The sequence below is a fragment of the Myiozetetes cayanensis genome, unplaced genomic scaffold (genome assembly GCF_022539395.1).
Source record: "Myiozetetes cayanensis isolate MyiCay16 unplaced genomic scaffold, myiCay2020 scf21, whole genome shotgun sequence".
Lineage (NCBI taxonomy): Eukaryota > Metazoa > Chordata > Aves > Passeriformes > Tyrannidae > Myiozetetes > Myiozetetes cayanensis.
Genome location: NW_026087423.1, coordinates 13,153,954 through 13,171,383, shown reverse-complemented (window position 1 = coordinate 13,171,383; position 17,430 = coordinate 13,153,954). Strand labels below are relative to the sequence as shown.

At 44.6% G+C, this 17,430-nt stretch overlaps 1 protein-coding gene across 7 annotated transcripts in view; it reads left to right on the top strand.

Annotated features, from left to right (window-relative positions):
• Window positions 1–15,509, top strand: part of ZDHHC8 (zinc finger DHHC-type palmitoyltransferase 8) — a 104,521-nt gene extending 89,012 nt beyond the window's left edge. For 5 of the 7 annotated variants that reach the window (XM_050318008.1, XM_050318011.1, XM_050318013.1 and 2 more), the window contains 6 exons: window positions 1,502–1,593; window positions 3,241–3,373; window positions 4,254–4,371; window positions 5,093–5,202; window positions 7,464–8,494; window positions 10,691–15,509. In XM_050318008.1, coding sequence (XP_050173965.1) covers window positions 1,502–1,593; window positions 3,241–3,373; window positions 4,254–4,371; window positions 5,093–5,202; window positions 7,464–8,494; window positions 10,691–10,862 — 1,656 coding nt within the window. In that variant the 3' untranslated portion in view covers window positions 10,863–15,509. The remainder of the gene's footprint in view (window positions 1–1,501; window positions 1,594–3,240; window positions 3,374–4,253; window positions 4,372–5,092; window positions 5,203–7,463; window positions 8,495–10,690) is intronic. The other 2 variants (XR_007629248.1, XR_007629247.1) reach the window with 2 other exon arrangements.
• Window positions 15,510–17,430: the final 1,921 nt, after the last annotated feature.

Below are 17,430 nucleotides of genomic sequence, written 5' to 3'. Positions count from 1 at the left end.
AGGAAGTCTATCTGAGTAATTAGAGCACCAGACCAGGAGTGAGGGATATGAGATCTGCTCCTGGATTTGCTGTTGTCAGCTTTCCAGTTGCAGTATGCTCCATTTCATTTGTCCTCTTTTCCCAGTACATTTTATAGGCCAGTGGTACAGACATTTTTGGGGTTTTGCTGCAAATTTTCGGTGTTTGTTCATTCCCTAGTTTGTTCTGAGCACTCATAGTAGCAGACTGTGATTTCAAAGTGCATAGTGGCTGAGTTTAGATGTTTGTGAGCTTTCTGAATGCCTCTGAAATTCTTTTATGGAATCAAAATAACCCATAGCCCAACATCTGCTTATATCCTGGTATTTTTAGTCTCTGAATAGAGTAAATAAATATCCTTCCTTCTGAGACCGCTTTCTATCAGTGGGTTTCAAACTACTTTAGAAACCAAATTGATATAATTAGTACTGTAATCTGTGAGTTAGAGAAATTTTATTTTCATATTGTGTTCGAGAAAATGGGCACAGAGAGATGAAATGCTTTGCCAGCATCTGGCACGATTCAGCTCAAGCCCAGGATTGAATGCAGATGTGCCAAACAGCCCAGGCCCATGTTTTAGTCATCGAGTTACTCTTCCAACTCTCAGAACTTCCAGCGTCTCTCTCTTGGCCTTTTAAAGACTTTTATGTTATATCAACAATGCCAGCATAATATATTGCAAAGTCATTTAATTGTTGTTATTTTATGTGAAAGTAATTAAAGTGTTTCTGGTACTCTGTGAACTTGTTGCTACATCAGAACTTCGAGCTGATTAAAATGCCTTGCTTGTGAACAGCAACAGTAATGCTTTTCGAGGCAACCACTGTAATCTCCCTGGCTTTATTGGTATTTATCCCCAGATGGTTACTTTCAAGTATCAGTCTGTAGAGTCCCAACTCTTTATAATGCTTATGAAGCCTTGAATGGATCCCTCCAGTCTAATGAGCCTTGGCTTTTATTAAACCTGCCCATTTACAAGCAAACGTGGTAATCTCCAGCGAGTTCCTGGCACCCTCCTGCACAAAGCAGTGGTTTGTACTGATTGCTGCTAGGGGTGGGATCTGATGGGGAGGAAACATTGCTCTCATCCAGCACTACAAGCTGGATTTGGCATTCCTGGTGGTTTGCAGAGGACTTGCCAAGGCAGAGGAGAGGAAGTGACGGGAACGAAAGGACCCGAAACAGGCAGCAGGCACCAGTCCAGCACAGGGGCAGCGAGGAGAGCTGAACGTGGGCACTTGGAAACCCCGTCCCACGGAGCACCCGGTCCTTTGGGGAGGGGTCTTGGGTTGATGCCTCCTGGCTGGGATTAGCTGGAGGTGATGTGTTGGAGCTGGAGAGAGGAAGGGCAGCATTCAAAGTGATCCGGTTGGGAAGGACAGAAGGGTCAGAGCAAGGCAGACTTGTTCTTGGCTTTCTGAGGGTTGGATGGTGACTGTTACACGACCAGAGGTTTGAGCACTGTCCTGACTGTGTTTGCAGGTGACCGGTAAATTCCGCGGGGGAGTGAATCCTTTCACGCGGGGATGCTGTGGGAACGTGGAACACGTGCTCTGCAGCCCCCTGGCTCCCAGGTGAGAGCAACACTGGCAACTGGGACTGAGGGAGGTGGAGTAGCTGTTGGGACAGAGGAAGAAAATGTGCTTGGTTGGGCTCACAAGCCAAAGATCGTTGATGAAATGAGGAAAGTAAAGCAAAAGACTCCCGAAGGGGAGCTCTGTGGTGGCTCTTCCCTCTTGCACGGCTGGGAACTGTCCAAGCTTTCTTCATGTAATTCACAACCCTTATCCCAGAAATACTTATTTGGAATGAGCATGTCAAGAGCTGGTACCCTTCTCTTCAACAACTTGTTTATCCAGTGGATATCAGTAACAAGGTGGGTTTCCATATGTTATCACATTCCCCACACGACTTCGTACACTGTGCAGTCCAAGTCCAGCCTGCTGCAGAAAAGGAAGGAAGCTAAAATCAGCCTTTCTCCTTAAGGCTTACGTCTAATTTAAGTCTGCTGTGGTTTTCAGTCTCACTGGCACTTTCATTATCATCAAGCAGATTATCGATGAGGTCTACATCGTGGAACTTGGGATTTTATTTATGGCTTTCTATTTTTGGGGAAATGGATTTATCGTTTCACATTTTGAAACCAGGATCTTAATGCAGTAGATCAGATGGACTATAAATATCTGAGGTGCTGAGCTGTCCAGCCTGCAAACATGTTAATAATCTTAATACTGCGAGGCTGCTTTGAGCCTTTCTAGGGTATTGAGCAGTTCCAGACCCTGACATGGTTGTCTGCCTTTTTTTCCCCCCTTTATTACGCAACAGGTAAGTCCTAAAGGATTGTTATATGTGTTAATGTAAAGACATTGGAGTAGCTGCTTCTCAGACTTATCAAAACATGAAAATCAGGTCAAGATGCATTAGAAGAGCCAGATATTAGGAGCTGTGAGACACTCCTATTAAGAGAGGGGTGTAAGTACCACCATCATGGCTATTCACAGAATTGTAGCAAGCAGAACTCGAGTGTTTGGTGAAGACATGTTCACATTGTCCTGCATATTGAAATCACTGAGCCATCACTACTCAAATGTCCTGCTCACTACAAAAACCAGAGAAGGCTGGTGTGTGTATTGACTTTTGGGCATTGTCCAGCCACTGGCCAATTTCACTTACAGAATTCTGTTCCACTGGAAAAAATTAGATCTCTAAAGTCAGCCATTTCCCTTCAGATTTGTTGCTTCCTCCAGACCTGTCTGCCTCTTTTACCTCCATTTATTTGAACACTAACCATGCCTCAGTCACCATGTGGTAAATTAGAACTGGCAGCACGTCATCATCTCCATGGTAACTCCCCACGTGCTGGGTTTATTCCCCCAGCCACGCACTCCCACCCCAGGGCAGATGTTTTGTGTTAGCTGGGCAAGATCTGGACATTCACTTCTGTTGGTGATAGGCCTCTCTTGCTCTCTTCATGCTCTTGTCCACCAGAGCTTTAAAAACTCTGCTTTTTTACTGCATCCTCTCCTTTTGCTCACTGGAAAACCCCAGTGGATCTTCTTAGTGCTGTTCAGTTATTACATCTGTTGAAATAAGTGGAGGTTGCTCACCTGGACTCTGCCCATTCTTACATCATAACCCTGGGAGCAGGAAGATTTGCTTGTCTCTAAGCCTCATTCTTGGGTTATTGTTGTTTTAATGATGACTGTTGCACAATTAATCAGGTACGTGGTGGAGCCCAAGAAGAAGCAGGCTGTGAGTGTGAAGCCTCCTTTCCTCAGGCCTGAGTTATCGGAGCGACAGATCACAGTGAAGATCAGTGACAACGGGATCCAGGCCAACCTCAACCGGAGCAAGGTAAGGCCGTCAGGAGCTGCCTTTGAAGGGCAGGGACCGAGCATTGTCAGGCCTGGGAATGAGGCTGTCATTGGCAGATCTCTTTGAGATGATGATGCATTTCTTGGAGAAGGAGGTAGAGGTGGAGTCCTTGGCATGTACTTCATCCTCTGAAAGTAACCCAGGTTCAGCAGCAGCAGCTCTGGGTCCAGGAGCTGTTGGTAACAGGCAGCTCTAGAATGGAAAGCCTCTGGGCCTCTTTTGGCAGAGGTGCCTGTTCTTTACAGGAGTTATTTTCTGTCCCTAGAGTTGTTACTTCTTGATGTTCAAATTAATTTGAATGAACCCCTGTACCACCAGGTCAGCTTTTCTACTTCAGAGAATGTTCTGAGCTTCCAGGCTGCAGGAACACTTGTGGTCCAGGGAAAGGAATATTGACTCAGAACTGAGTTCTCTTATCTCCTCTTCTCTCTTGAGTTTCTTCTGGCATGAAGTGGAGAGAAGGATTTGTTTAGTCCTACAGAAAGCAGTGGATTCAAAAGGAGCCAGCTTGCAAGATTATTGTGGGTGTTTACTTCTTACAGTCTTTGGAGAGCTGCTTGCTGAGAGCTACCTGGAAAGTGGCTGAAAAATGCTAGAAAACACCTTTGTCTTGTACCACATATGAACTAGTGAGATGATAATGGTGCTTGGCATGCCAAGAGGACCAGGAGAGTGCAGTTAACATTATACTGGCTTGTTATGACAGTGCTGATTTGACATGTGACCATCCTCATCTGCAGTGGATGCTAAATCCTGCTTGTCATTACAGGTGTAGTTCTTGTTCTGTGATACACAACATACTTTCTGTTATTTAACCAAGTTTCATGCCATGATTCAATTTTTTTTTAATCATTTTCAGTCTAAAATTAGCCTGGAAGGTCTGGAGGATAAAAGTATGGAGGGCCAACCACCTCTCCCACCCAAAGGAGATCCAAGCAAGTACTCGGAGCTGAAAGGGCAGCTGGGTGCCAGTGAAGGTATATTGTGTGATCAGTGTTTTATTTTTATTAGTGAGAAAATATTTCAGCCTCTTTGAAAGGCCTGTGGTATTCTTTCAAAACATTAGTGGGACCTGGATGAAGGGTTTTTTTCTATTTACAGGAGTTCCAAGCTAGGGGAATTAACAGCAGGAAAGGGAGAGAAAAGTCAGCTAAAGTGGTTAATTCAAGTGTAGGTTGGATATTTCTATCAGTTTTGCAGAGTTTATAAACTCTTTTAAGCCCCTCCTTTAATTTTTGATAATTTTAAAATGAAAAATGTAATTTTGAGCTAAGGAATCAGAAATATTAACATGAAATGCTTAGGCATTACAAACTGAATTATTTAATTTATGAAAATGTCAACTAAACACTTTGATGCTATGAGAAAATTTTTTTTTTCAGATAAATCTAGTAGCTGATTTCAGCCCAAAGTGCTCATATTTCAAATCAGGCAAAATTGTTACTCACCAAAATATGTCACCTCACTTAATATACTATTTCTTCTTCTCACTGCCTTGCTGATCTGGCAGCACTGTGCTGTGACTTCCACAGGGGCCCCGTTGATTTCTGTGGAATTCTGCATAAGAGCACTGCAAGTTTTGTTCTTTGCAGAGCAGATCTGTTTGTGGAGGGCCACGGATAGGAAGGAGTGATGGATGGCAGCTTTCTGCCCACACCCATTCTAATAGAAAGCCCTTTTTTTTTTTTCCTTTTGCAGAAGGTGGCCTTTCACCCAAACTGATCAGCCCCCCTACTCCTGCCATGTACAAGTATCGACCAGCTTTCAGCAACAACCCCAAAGTTCACTACCACGCCACGGCCGAGCAGGTGAGTGAGCCTGGGAGTGTCTGCCCCCTGGAGCTGAGGGTGAATTCCCTGCAGGCCCCAGTGAGTGTCAGGTGTAAGGACAGCTGGCACTGGAGTGTGACACTGCATTATTTCCCTGTGCTGCCCATGAAACACGGTGAGCTCCCAGCTTTGCTGCGCTGAGCGGTGTCTGTCTGTCCTGCTGCTGGGCCAGGGGCTCAGCCTGAGATGCTGACAAGTGTCACCTCCCATTGGCTTCCTCCTGACACGGGTGCCACCTCACATTCCCTTCAGAGGAGCTGGGCATGCTGAGTGCTTGTCTGGATCAGACCCTGTAGCCAGCAGTCACCGTGCTCACTGATTCCTTAAGATGTCAGCTTGCAAAACAGAAAGAACTTTTAAAGCATCCCAAGAGATATTTTAGTTAAAATTTGTGGAAGACTCCTCGTGTTTGACCTTCCTTAGCACCTTTCCAACACAGTTGGGTTATATGGAAAAAACCCACGTTCCTGACACTTGGCATCATTTTCTCCTACCAAGAAAACTGAGGTCCAGAGAATTAGAGAGATATGCTCTGGATTTTCGGCAGTTTTCTCTTTTTTTAGGAGTTCTGAAGCTTATTTCTCATGGATTTCTTGAAAATATTCCTTGGCCCCCAGGACCTGAGAACAGGAGTTTGAAAATCACTGGTCCAACTTGTATATTTGCACTACATATCCAAGTGTTCACCCACCAGTGGAGATACCCTTAAAACACACCTACCACACACACTGCAGTTTTCTTTAAATTAATTTCATCAGCCCCTCCAGTGTCACCCCTGGAATGGCAAGAAGGGGGTGATAGGAAGGAGTAACTGTGAATGAAGTAAGGAGAGGAAGATACGGTAGAGAAATACAGTTGTCTGCATCAACACTGTAATGAGACTGTTCCTTAAATGGTGAGGAAAGCTTTTTGTGAATGCTTCCCATTTTGAAAAGAAAGATGGTGATAGATGGTGGAATTCCAGCTACCACCAAGTTCAAGTTTTAGTCTTACTGCAGGAATGGTAAATCTTCTTCTCTGGACTTGTCCACTTTTAGTGAAGAAAAGATTGGCTTGTGAAAGGGAACACAAGAACCACAGTGTGTTTCTGTATCCTAAAAGATTAATATCCTATCATTTTCACTTTATTACATGAAAAATGGCTTGACATCCAGTTCCAAATGTTCTATTTACAGGCATCCTCTAGCAGGTTTGAGCTCTGTAAGCCACGGCATTCTGAGTCATAATGCCAACAGTCAGGGAACTGGTTTGCATATTTCTCTATCTTCTTACTCAGAGAAAGAAATCTTTAAAAAACTTCACAGTGAAACAGATTTTTATAATTCAGCTTTTTCTTTATAGTTTTCCTTTGAAAGAAACTAGATAAAGAACAACCTGTGTTGACTGCATTTGTAATTAAATGTGACTGATAATAATTCTTGTTTGCAGAGCCAGTGTACCAAATTTATTGTGCATTAAGGCAAACTGTTCTTTAAAAATAACAGCAAAAATTATTTGCTTAGCACAGAATGGCGTTTTAAGTGAACAGAACTGTAAGCAATTTTCACAGAGTAAACTAAAGTGAAGTCCTATCTGTTTTCATAGCATAAATAAATTATGTCCTCTGTTTCCTTCTCTGATATGGCCACTTTCTCCTGCACAGGCAATAAAAAAGAGAAAATTGCTTCATTTTGTTGCCTAAATGGTGAGAAGGAGCCTCTCTGCTTTAATTAAGCTCATGTGCCTAATTTTGAAGACCTATGACCAGAAATTCAGAATTACTGAATATTCATAGCACAAAGTGGATGAGAGTGTCCTGGTCCCCAGTGCGTTGAAATGAAGCAGGAAGTATTTCTGTCTCAGCACACAAAACCAGACATCCCTCAACTCAAGAGCTATTTGTAGAAAACCCTAAGTGCAGTGGTTTTTCCAAGGGCAGTATTATCAGATTACAATCTGATTTACCTTGACCGAGACTTCAATCTCAGTGTAGGTCTCTCATTGAGTGTTTTCAGTGTCCATGTATTAACTTATCTATTACTGTCAGTATTATTCAGCACTTACTGGGAATAGCTCCTCCTTGCTCCTGAGGTGTTAATCCACACGTTGGACAGGACTGAGGAGGTTCCTTGTCATGAGCCTGTGTCGTAGCTGGGATCTGAGAGACCTCCAGCTCTCTTCTTCCCCTGCACCCCCTGTGCAGAGCGAGCCTGTGCTGACATGACATTGGCTTCTGTTTCTCATCTTCACCTCTGTTTTAGATCACCCTGCAGGAGGGACACAGCCAAGGGGCTCTGATAGAAGAGGATGGCAGGAGCCTTGATTACCAGTCCGAACCCAGCTTGGACATCCCCAGCTACCGGAAGAGCTCCCTGCACAAGACCTATCAGTCTTCCCCACTGCAGATAGATTCCTTTGCCATCAATTCACGATCCCTGAGCCTGAAATCTGCTGGCAGGAGAGGGACGGACAAAGTGCCCCTTCATCCCATAAAGTCTGAAGGGGCGGCTTCCACCCCTTACAAAAGCATCTTTTCTCCCAATTCCCTGTCCAACAGGAACGGGAGCCTCTCCTATGACAGTTTGCTGAACCCCATGTCGCCCTCGGGGAGGAAGTGCGTGGCCCACTCCGCAGTGAGCTCTGTGGGGTACCACTCCCCGTACCTGTCGGCCAAAATGTGCCACCTGCGGGGCAGCGAGCTGCAGCGCCCGCCCCAGAGCTTCAGCCCCGTGCTGGGGGCGCCGGCCCCGCACCAGCGGGACCCCTCCCCGGTGCGCTACGATAACCTCTCCAAGACCATCATGGCGTCCATCCAGGAAAGGAAGGAGATGGAAGAGAGGGAGAAGCTCCTGCACTCGCACCCCGACTCGGTGTTCGCAGACTCGGGGGTCTACGACACGCCCAGCTCGTACAGCCTGCAGCAGGTCAGCACGCTCTCCGAGGACCCGCGCGTGGCCATCAGATACGGCTCCAGGGACAATCTGATGGCCGCCACCAGCTTCAGCACGAGGAACCCCGTGCTGCAGTCCTCGGTGTCTTCACTCTCAAGTGCAATGACGAGAGCACCAAGGACTTCCACAACCTCTCTGCAAGCTGATTTAGCCAATAATAACGTGCAGTCCCATCAGGCACTGCAGGGCAGGGTGAGCAACGGCTCCTACAAATCCCCGGGCCACCAGGTCCCGTCGTCCCCCACAGGGATGCCCAGGTCGCCCTCCTACGGAGGCCCGAAGGCCGTCTCGTTTGTAAACACTGTGGAAATCACAGAGGTGCAAGCAGTGGGAGCACAGAGGTAGGTACTGCCCCAGGGGCTGCCTGGCAGGGCCAGTCTGCCTGTGAGCAGGCACAGAGCCCTGCGCTGGAGGCACCACCCAGACGACGTTTGCTGTAGGCCACGAGGGTGGGAGGTTTGTGGGTGCTCTTCAGTTCTGTGATACCCCCCAGCAACATCATCACAACAAAATGTTTGCACATTTGCTGTAGGTTGAGCTGCAGGTGGTCAAGTCAGCTGTAAAAGTCACAGTGAATTGTAGTTGTAAAGATTATTTGTTGAAAGATCATTTGGAAGATCTGACTTTCAGGGGGTAGAGAGCCATTTTCTCCTCTTCATGTCTGTTTGAAAAAGGAGTCTGTTCCAGTGAAAGACCTGTGGACTTTCCTTTGCCCCTCTGCCCTCTGTTTGAGACCCAGCTGTGTCAGCTGCTGCTCTAGGAAGGATGATGATATGAAAAGCTGTTTGCGTTTTCTTAATCTCTGGCTCTTGGCTCTGTTGCTGCTTTTACCCTGTGCTTGTTTAAAAGGTAGAGCCTGTAAATCCTGTTCAGCTCTTTGAGGTTATGAAGAATACAATGTCTGGCAAAATAGCTACAGGTCCCATCAGGTGTTAAAGAAAGTGGCAGACGTGAGGACATTGCAGAGGATCTTTTTTACTCAAGGTCATAAAGTCAAGTACCTAGATCAATAAATAAATAAATAGCTTAATAAACTAGTGAAGTAAACCTCCCACAAGCATTCTGTGCTTTGTAAACCTGGCACATTTTCTCTGGCCGTAACACTACAAATGACTTCCCTTCTCCCCTTTGCCCTAAGATTCCCCAGCTCCTCTGTGCCTTGTTTCAGGAGGCAGACTGTGTTCTTCAGGAGAATTTCTGCACTAAATTAGGGCTTTGATAATACTCCAGCTAGGCAAATGTAGCATTTGGTCCCTACCTATTTCAGCTGTGTATGGGTACAGCGGTGTTTTGGGAAATCAGCCCTTGTGTTTCATGTGTGTCTGTGTGTTCTGCTGGTTCAGATCCCCACAGCTCTGCTGCAAGCACAGCTCAACCACGGCACAACAGCCAGGCTGGTGGCAGCGGATGGACCTGCTGCTCCAGGGCACAGCTGTCACACCAGGCTGCCACAGAAAAGTGGCAAAAAACCCCAAACCCTCTGGCCTCCAGAAAAGGTCAGGGTGGTCTGAAATAGCTCAGCCTGCCTCTGTCTGCAGGCAGACAGGGAGCGTTCCGCTCTGGAGGGGACGGCAGCCCCTGGGCACTGCTCTGGGCAGGAGCTGCTCTTGAACTTGAGGCCAAGCCCAGCAGACATCATCCATCCTGGGGGCACATCCATCCTGGGTGCACATCCATCCTGGGTGCACATCCATCCTGGGTGCACATCCATCCTGGGGGCACATCCATCCTGGGGGCACATCCATCCTGGGTGCACATCCATCCTGGGTGCACATCCATCCTGGGTGCTCATCCATCCTGCAGGAGGACACAGCAGCCCAGCCATGCTGATACTTCCAGAACATACACAAGTTCTTTTGTAGGTTTTTATCTAATTACTTCAAGAATCCTCGGGAGGAGACACATTATGTGTGTGGTAGCCTAGATTTAGAAGATCTTTTGAGGAGAGCCTGTTGTCTGTGCTCCCTGGCACAGAAAAAAAGAAATTATTTTAAAGAGTCCATCTGGATTATGGTCTTTAATTACAGGCATCCTAGAGTACTTCCTGACTTGAGTCAGTTTATGTCTTCTATCACAAAGAAGTCTTACCAATCCACCTCTCTTACATGTTTCAGAGATGAGCAACATAATTTTGTTTAACTCAAAATTTAGCTAGGAAATGTTTTTTTTCTGAGTGTTTTCTTTCTCATTGTAAGACACAGTTTGGCTAAGGTCACCACAGTAGTGGTGACAGCTAAACCCTCCTGCATCCTACAGATGTTTATGCAATTAATTTAGATCAACAAAGCATTTAAGCAAGTAATTAAATGAACAAATATTACTGGGGTCTGATCCACTAACCTAATGGCCAGATAAATTCTCTCATTTCAGTGGCTTTTCATCAAGTGCATTGGCTTCAAGCAGCTTGCTCCGAGGCTTGAATATTTTGCAATGCTGGGACTCAGGGTAACAGGGGTAATTGTTTATCCTGAGTGAAGCCATTCTCCTATCACACTTTGTCACTAACATTGCATCTTTTGCTGTCTCCTTTGATGCAGGGATGACATGCAGCTGAAGACACCTCACAGTAAAATAAATGGACAGCCAAAAGGAATAGTCAGGTTGGGCTCAACATCGAGTTCCCAGGGGACGCCTGTCAGCCCTGCTAGACACTCAAATGTTAAGAAGGTGTCTGGAGTTGGTGGAACAACCTATGAAATTTCAGTGTAAAATAAAATTAGTTAAAAATAAAAGAGCCATCCACTCAGCCAGCCATGAAGCAAGGAGCACTGTGAAGACTCAAATACCAACAAAGGAGGAGCAGCAGCGGCCGGCCACTCTCCTTTTCTTGTTTTGGGTTTGTTCTGTTTTCATCTTTCTCTTTTGGCCAAAAACCAGCTGCAGCCTTATTCTTGAGGGAATAAAACTGAACAGTGTATCAGACTCTTCCTGCAGAGGGAAGGGAACTGGCGGGAACTGGCTACGACCTCACACCACAGCCGCGGGGGTTTGTGCCGAGCAGGAGGGCGCCGAAGTCTGTCCAGCGAGTCTGTCGTGTGCCAGCTGTGCTGTGACGGTCAGTCCAGGGTCAGTCAGCTTGTCCCGTGCCTGTTCCCGGTTCTTGTGGCCAGCGATGTGTCAGCAGGAGCCAGAGGAGCAGCTGCTGTTTTCCTGCTGCCGTGGAAAGCGTTTGCTGCGCGAGGACTGCCCCGCGTGCCCCCGGCACTGCCGCGCGGGCTCCTTCTCCTGGGGAGGAGCAGGGCAAGGGCACTCGGGCTGCAAACACCACATCGTCGTCAAAAGCCTCCCTGGTCCTGGGTGGCAGCAGGAGACAGGATATCATCAGCTTCTCGCTGTCTGCCGTCCGCCTGCCCGTCGTGACGCTGCGTGCGCGTTCGTGTCTGTGCAAAGGGACCGCCGGGCCTGAAGGGTCTTCCGCTCTCACCTCTCGCTCCCTCCGGGCTTTAAAGGCTTCTCTGACTCAGAAGCAAAACCAAGCAGATAAGAAAGGAGATGTTTGGATGGGAACATGCTTTAAACAGCTGTCAGCTGCTCTCCCTGCACCCTCCTCGTTACCTGTTGGATTTAGGCAATAACCTGGTTTACTGCCGTGCCTGGTGCCGTCTGTGTAATCCTTCAGCAAGGTTGTCAGGAGCTGTTGAATTTACAGTGTGTGTAACTGAGCCAAGTGTACATCTAAAGGATATAAATTCTCTGTCTGCCTAATTACTAGCACATTCCCTCTGGTCTTCAATACTGTTAGACAAAGGATTTTCCATTTGGGTTTTTTTCCCCTGGGGAACAACTTTTTAAAATTGTATCAATCAAATCTATTTAACATTCTGAGGTTTCCTTTTCCTGTCTCCAGAAAAGTACATTTACTTTGTTGGATTTAAAGACGACTTTACTATAAGAAACAAGAAATTTGTGCATTACTTTTATCACAAATATGAGGACTCTGGCACAGCTAATTTTGGGACAAGTGGATTTTTATTTCTCTGTTCCTTATCTCCTTTTCCCTCCCATTCAGTTACCACCTCAGAAGTCAAAAGTACTGAGATCTGGACCAATGCTAACTAGCCAGATCATGTGTGCAATTAAGAATATCCTGAGCAACTGTTGCCAAAGTCACTAAAAATTATTATTTATCACTGAGCCAGTGAGCATCCAAAGCCTTGACTTCCCACCTGGTTCTCCTGGTGAATGGTTTTGACTAGAGAGCCAAATCCATCATTTTTCAGGATATTTGTTTCAAGGGGTGAAATCCTTTTCAATCCTTGGCTATAATGAAGAGCTCTCCAGGTAGCAACTCAGAATGTGTTGGTAACATCTTCTTTGTTTTCATATGGGTTGAGATTAATTGTTCCAGAAGGCAAATATTGCCCTTAGTTTTGCCTGGTTAAAATTTATACTTTGATTTGATGAATCTTACCATCTGCTGCAATACATGGTTATTATGTCCCTTGTATATCACATTAGTTTTTGGAGACAAAGGTTGAAGAGAACATAGGAAAGTCAATCATCTCTCTGTGTAATGCTCTGTGTTGCCTGAGGGGAGAAACCTGGAAAGCATCTGCAATAGGCCAAAGTTCTGAGAGAGGGAGGTAGAAATCAGTGTGCATTTTATGGCCATGCGATGTTTTAAATGCCTGCTGGAGGGCCATGCAGAGCAGAGGAGCAGTAGTCTTCCTGTGCAGATTTGCTCCCTGGCACGTGGAATCCTTGGCTTGGGGGCACCGTGGGACCAGGGAGATGCTGCCAAACTGGACCAGTTGCAGAGGGAGAAACAGGAAAGGACTGGATGGGCTGGCTAAAGAGAGGATTTAAAGGGCTAAAACGTGCCACTGGCCAGGCAGTGAACGGGAGATCGAGTGTAATTTTACAAATGTGTCACTTAAAAGTTGCAAAACCAAAGGTAAATCCAAGGTTGTCACTGGTAACCAATGGTCTACATTTAGCAGGGGGCAGAAAGGACGGAGGGGAAGGGCCAGTGGAATCGTCTTCCAAGGCAGAGTTTTGGAGCCAAACTATTTAGGACAGTCAAACTATATTTGGACAAGTCATTAAAAGAATTTCTGGAAGAGGTGAGCCTGTGGGGACAAGAGGCTGGACCAGATGGCCTTATCGATTTCTTCCATCTTTAACTGTTACTAGTCTGCAATCTGCCCTGATGGGAACTCCTCAGGAAGATGCAGTACTTCCTTAAGGACTGGAATTCACTCTGGTGCACAGAATATCACAAGAATTACTTGTTTTTAAAGGATCATGTATTGCCATATGTCAGCCCTGAAAAGAGGGGATGTGAGACACAGAGTTTGGGCTGGGGAGCAAGACAGGGGCACATCTGATCATGTATCTTTGAATATGTACATGAAATTCATGCAAGCAAGGCTGAACATTTGCACCAGTGTAACATTTGAGATTTGCATCCCAGTGATGCTCCACTTTGATCGCTCTTTCTCTTGCATTTATAAATGAAAAAGCTACTGAGGAACTTGAGGGGCCAAAGAGCCTTTGGAGTTAACTACATTAGTTCATGAGAGGATTTCTCAGTAAGACTAAACACAGTATTGTGTGTATAAAGCACTAATATCCAGGGTTATTTTGACATAGTTCACAGGGGGTAAGGGAGGGAAAAATGAATGCACTGTGTCAGTACAGGTTCAGAAGTAAGGATTATGTATTTTGTGAGTAGTTTTGCCCACAGTTGAGAGACATTCAACTTCTTCATAGGTTTACAATGGTACCAAAGCCTTTTTTTTCTTTTTTCTTTCCTTTTGAGGTTTGCATTTAGTTCAGTGCACATAGCCTGGAGTAAATGATTCAGATTTTCTGAAAGAATCATCTGAGCAGAACTGGTAACGGGAGATTGCACGCAGCAAATCCAGCCTCATTTTCATCCAAGGCACTGAACCTGCAGTTATTTTTCATAAATCTGAGTGTCTGTTTCCATAGTTCCTGTTGTGGGACTGGGGACCTATTTATTAAATCTAGTTTTTTGAGCAGAATCCAGCCCATGTTAAAAGTGTAGTTGTTTAAGCAGTTTACAGATTAGCAGCAAGGTTCTGCCCAGATAGCCTGTTTTTACAGACACTGCAGGCCAAATCTTCAGCTGGTATAAATTGGTGTGGCTCCATCAAAGCTCATTTAATTGATGCTAATTTATAGTGGGTGGGGATCAGCCATGAAAATCCAGCACGAGTTAACACGTCCTGTAAAGTAGCTTCTTTATTTTTGTCATGCTTATTTCATGTTTCAGAAGTCTTAAATATTGTCAACATGTTTTTATTTGTAGCTGTGGACTGTATTACTTATTTAAAAAACAGCAATAGTTTTTGTTTAGTTTATGCATCAGTTTTCATTGCATATTGCATTTTATTAGCAGTTTGTTCCCTGTTCCTACGCTCCCATTTAGCCTCCAGGTTTTCATCGTAGCACGACCTGCCTTGAAAAGCTGGATCTCTGTATCTCTAATTGTGTAATATATTGAGTATTATGAAATTAAATGTACCTTACTACGTGGGTGGGAGAGAGAGGAAATATTTTTACTTGAAGCCTTAATATTTTCTTTTTTTACTACTTTGTTTGTTGACCTCATAGGAAAGTCTGAATAGCAAAGACTTTGAAACTCCGGGCCAAATACTGCACTGACAGACAACCAGCATTTGGCCCCTGTGGCAAAACTGGATGCAGACATAACCTGAACAAGGGAAAAAGCCTCAGGGTGGCAAATCTTCCTGAAGATCATTAACACAGTCTCAAAATATGTCTGTAAGCAAGTGCATTCAAGAATTCTTCAAGTCTTGAATTTTTAAGGAAGGTGATAGCAGGAACTGCCCTAATATCTTACGTTTGCTTTTTTTTTTTTTTTTAAATTAAGCAAAACAAACGTATTTACTCAGTTTGGTTCAAGCCAGCTCCAAGGGTTGCAGAGAGCTGTGTGTCAGTAGCCACGTGCAGCAGATGAGCTGTGGAGTGTTGCTGTTCCAGTTGCTAACGAGGCACAGCGTTGTGGCAGCTTGGCCCGAGCTGATCCCCTCCTGGGCGTGGCAGTGGACGTTCCTCAGATGATGCCCACGCTCCTACAAGCCTAACGTGGAAATTGCAATGTGGTTTTTCTTTGGACTGTATCTGTGAGCCAGACTAGAGATATATATAGAGAGATTATATATATAGTCCATATTTTTCTGTGTGGGGGGAAGATGGGGTCAAGCTCGCTGTCTCTGACAGTGCGGAAAGTTCCTGTCGAGCCGTGTCTATGGTCTGTATTTCACCTGTTCTGCCACCTTGAGTTGTTGGAATGTATCTGTGCAGGCTTTGTGGAGCTCTGTCTGTAACCTTTTTTGTGGCTCTCGTAATACATATATATTTTTTAAACCTCTGAGTCACTTCAGTATTTTCGAGTGTCTGTTTCTGCCTCAGCGCATCCGTTTGCCGGGCTGGTCCGTGGTGCTCTGCCCTTCCTCCCTTCCACTCGTGCAAAACCTGGACTGGAAGAGTAGAACTGGAAAGGCCAGTTCTGGTGCACAGTCTGCACGTGACAAAACGTTAAAAGAAGTGACTGCAGGTTAAATCTCATTGTCAAGATGCTGCTGGTAGAGTAGGAAATATGCTCTGTCTTTAAAAGTGTCTCCTGGTTGTGACCAATGAACCCTGTTTGTGAGGTCACAGCAAGTGCTCCATGAAACAACACTAAATGAAGTTTTCTGTACTGGTTTTTATTCCAGCTGTGGGGTTAATAGGGATCCTGTGGCCCATAACAATTGCGAATCATTGCTACAGAGCCACTGGAAAAAAATGTATTAATGGTATTTGTTGAAATGTTCTGTCCAGATCATCTGGGTTTATAAATCCCAAAGATGTACAGTTCTTAATCTATCTTCATCTGCCTCTTTCTGGTCTTTGAAAAGACATCCATTTGATCTGTCAGGCTGGCTTACAACACGCACAGTTGCCAGGCCCTGCAGCTGCTGCAGGATTTCTGATGCCATCATTTGCATATCTAGGCTAATTGCATTAAGCAGGGATCCATTGAAGCATGTTCTTCATAAATGCCAGTCACATTTGTGTGCTGTCGTGTCTTCACGTGGCAGAGATTACCTTTTCTATGAAATGGCCAAACCAGGCTCCGTTGATTTGGCTCCATCAAAGAGGATTATATAAGCTCACGGTCTTTTTTAATACATTTTATTTAATCTTATCTTGGCCTACAGCAATCTTGGCTTTCCTCCCTCTAAGTAATGGAGAAATTATCCAAGTTTGTATTCATTTATTCATTATTGTTATTTTTTATTCTGCAGGACAAGTTTAAGTTCACATTTTGGAACATAATAAGGAGAGACAAAGGAAACTATTTATACAGGTGAATATATCTTTTAAGAGAGAAGCAGCTTTATAATAAATAGAATTACTACTAGAATAGGTTTTGTTCATCTTGTCACAATAACTTGAAATTTAAAGTAAGGCTTATTTCACAGCTGGTATCTCTAGCCCTGAAAGGTTTCTAAAATGTCTTGCTTAGACATTTCAAATTATGTGAAGATATATGATCTACTTTTACAGATTCAAACAGTCCTAGAGAAGTGATGGTACATTTTCCAGTGCCTTATATATATGTGTATATATTTATATGTATATATATAATGCCTATATGTATATAATGCATATGTAATTGTGTACATATATTCAAGTAAAACTAGTTACAGGTGTCCTAATCTGATGTATTTTAAATGGAACTGATCTGTGTTGATAAAAAAAAAAAGGTCATGTCAGCAGCAAAATGCAAAAGCGAACTCACTAAAATGTAAGCAAATAAAGTAGACTGGAAACTGTTTCTGCCAGTGGTTGTGTTCCAGGCCGTGGAAAAGACTCATCTCCTGACTGTAAGGAAGATGATTCATGTTTCTTTGCCTTACAAGTTATTTCAGGTTGTGTTGCTATCCTGTTCACCTTTTACACATGCATCCCTGGTGTGGATATTTCAGACAGTAATTTTGCCCTTTATTTGCCAGGAATGTAAAGCTCTGACATTCCCTGTCCATGACTTTAGGCAGCAGATTCTGCCAGATCATGAGCTTTTCTAGGGGTTTAGTTGGACTTTTGAATAAAGAGGTGCCACAGGTAAGTCTGATATTTTAAAAAATACCCCCTTTCTTAAATAAAACAATTTTAGAAACATAAGTAGTTCAAAGCCCTTTCTTTCAGCAGACTTTATGGAGCATGTGCCTGTAGAAGCCAAAAGGGCCATATTCTACCTTCTGAGGTTGATTTTGCACCTTTAACTCCAGCCTGCACTGGG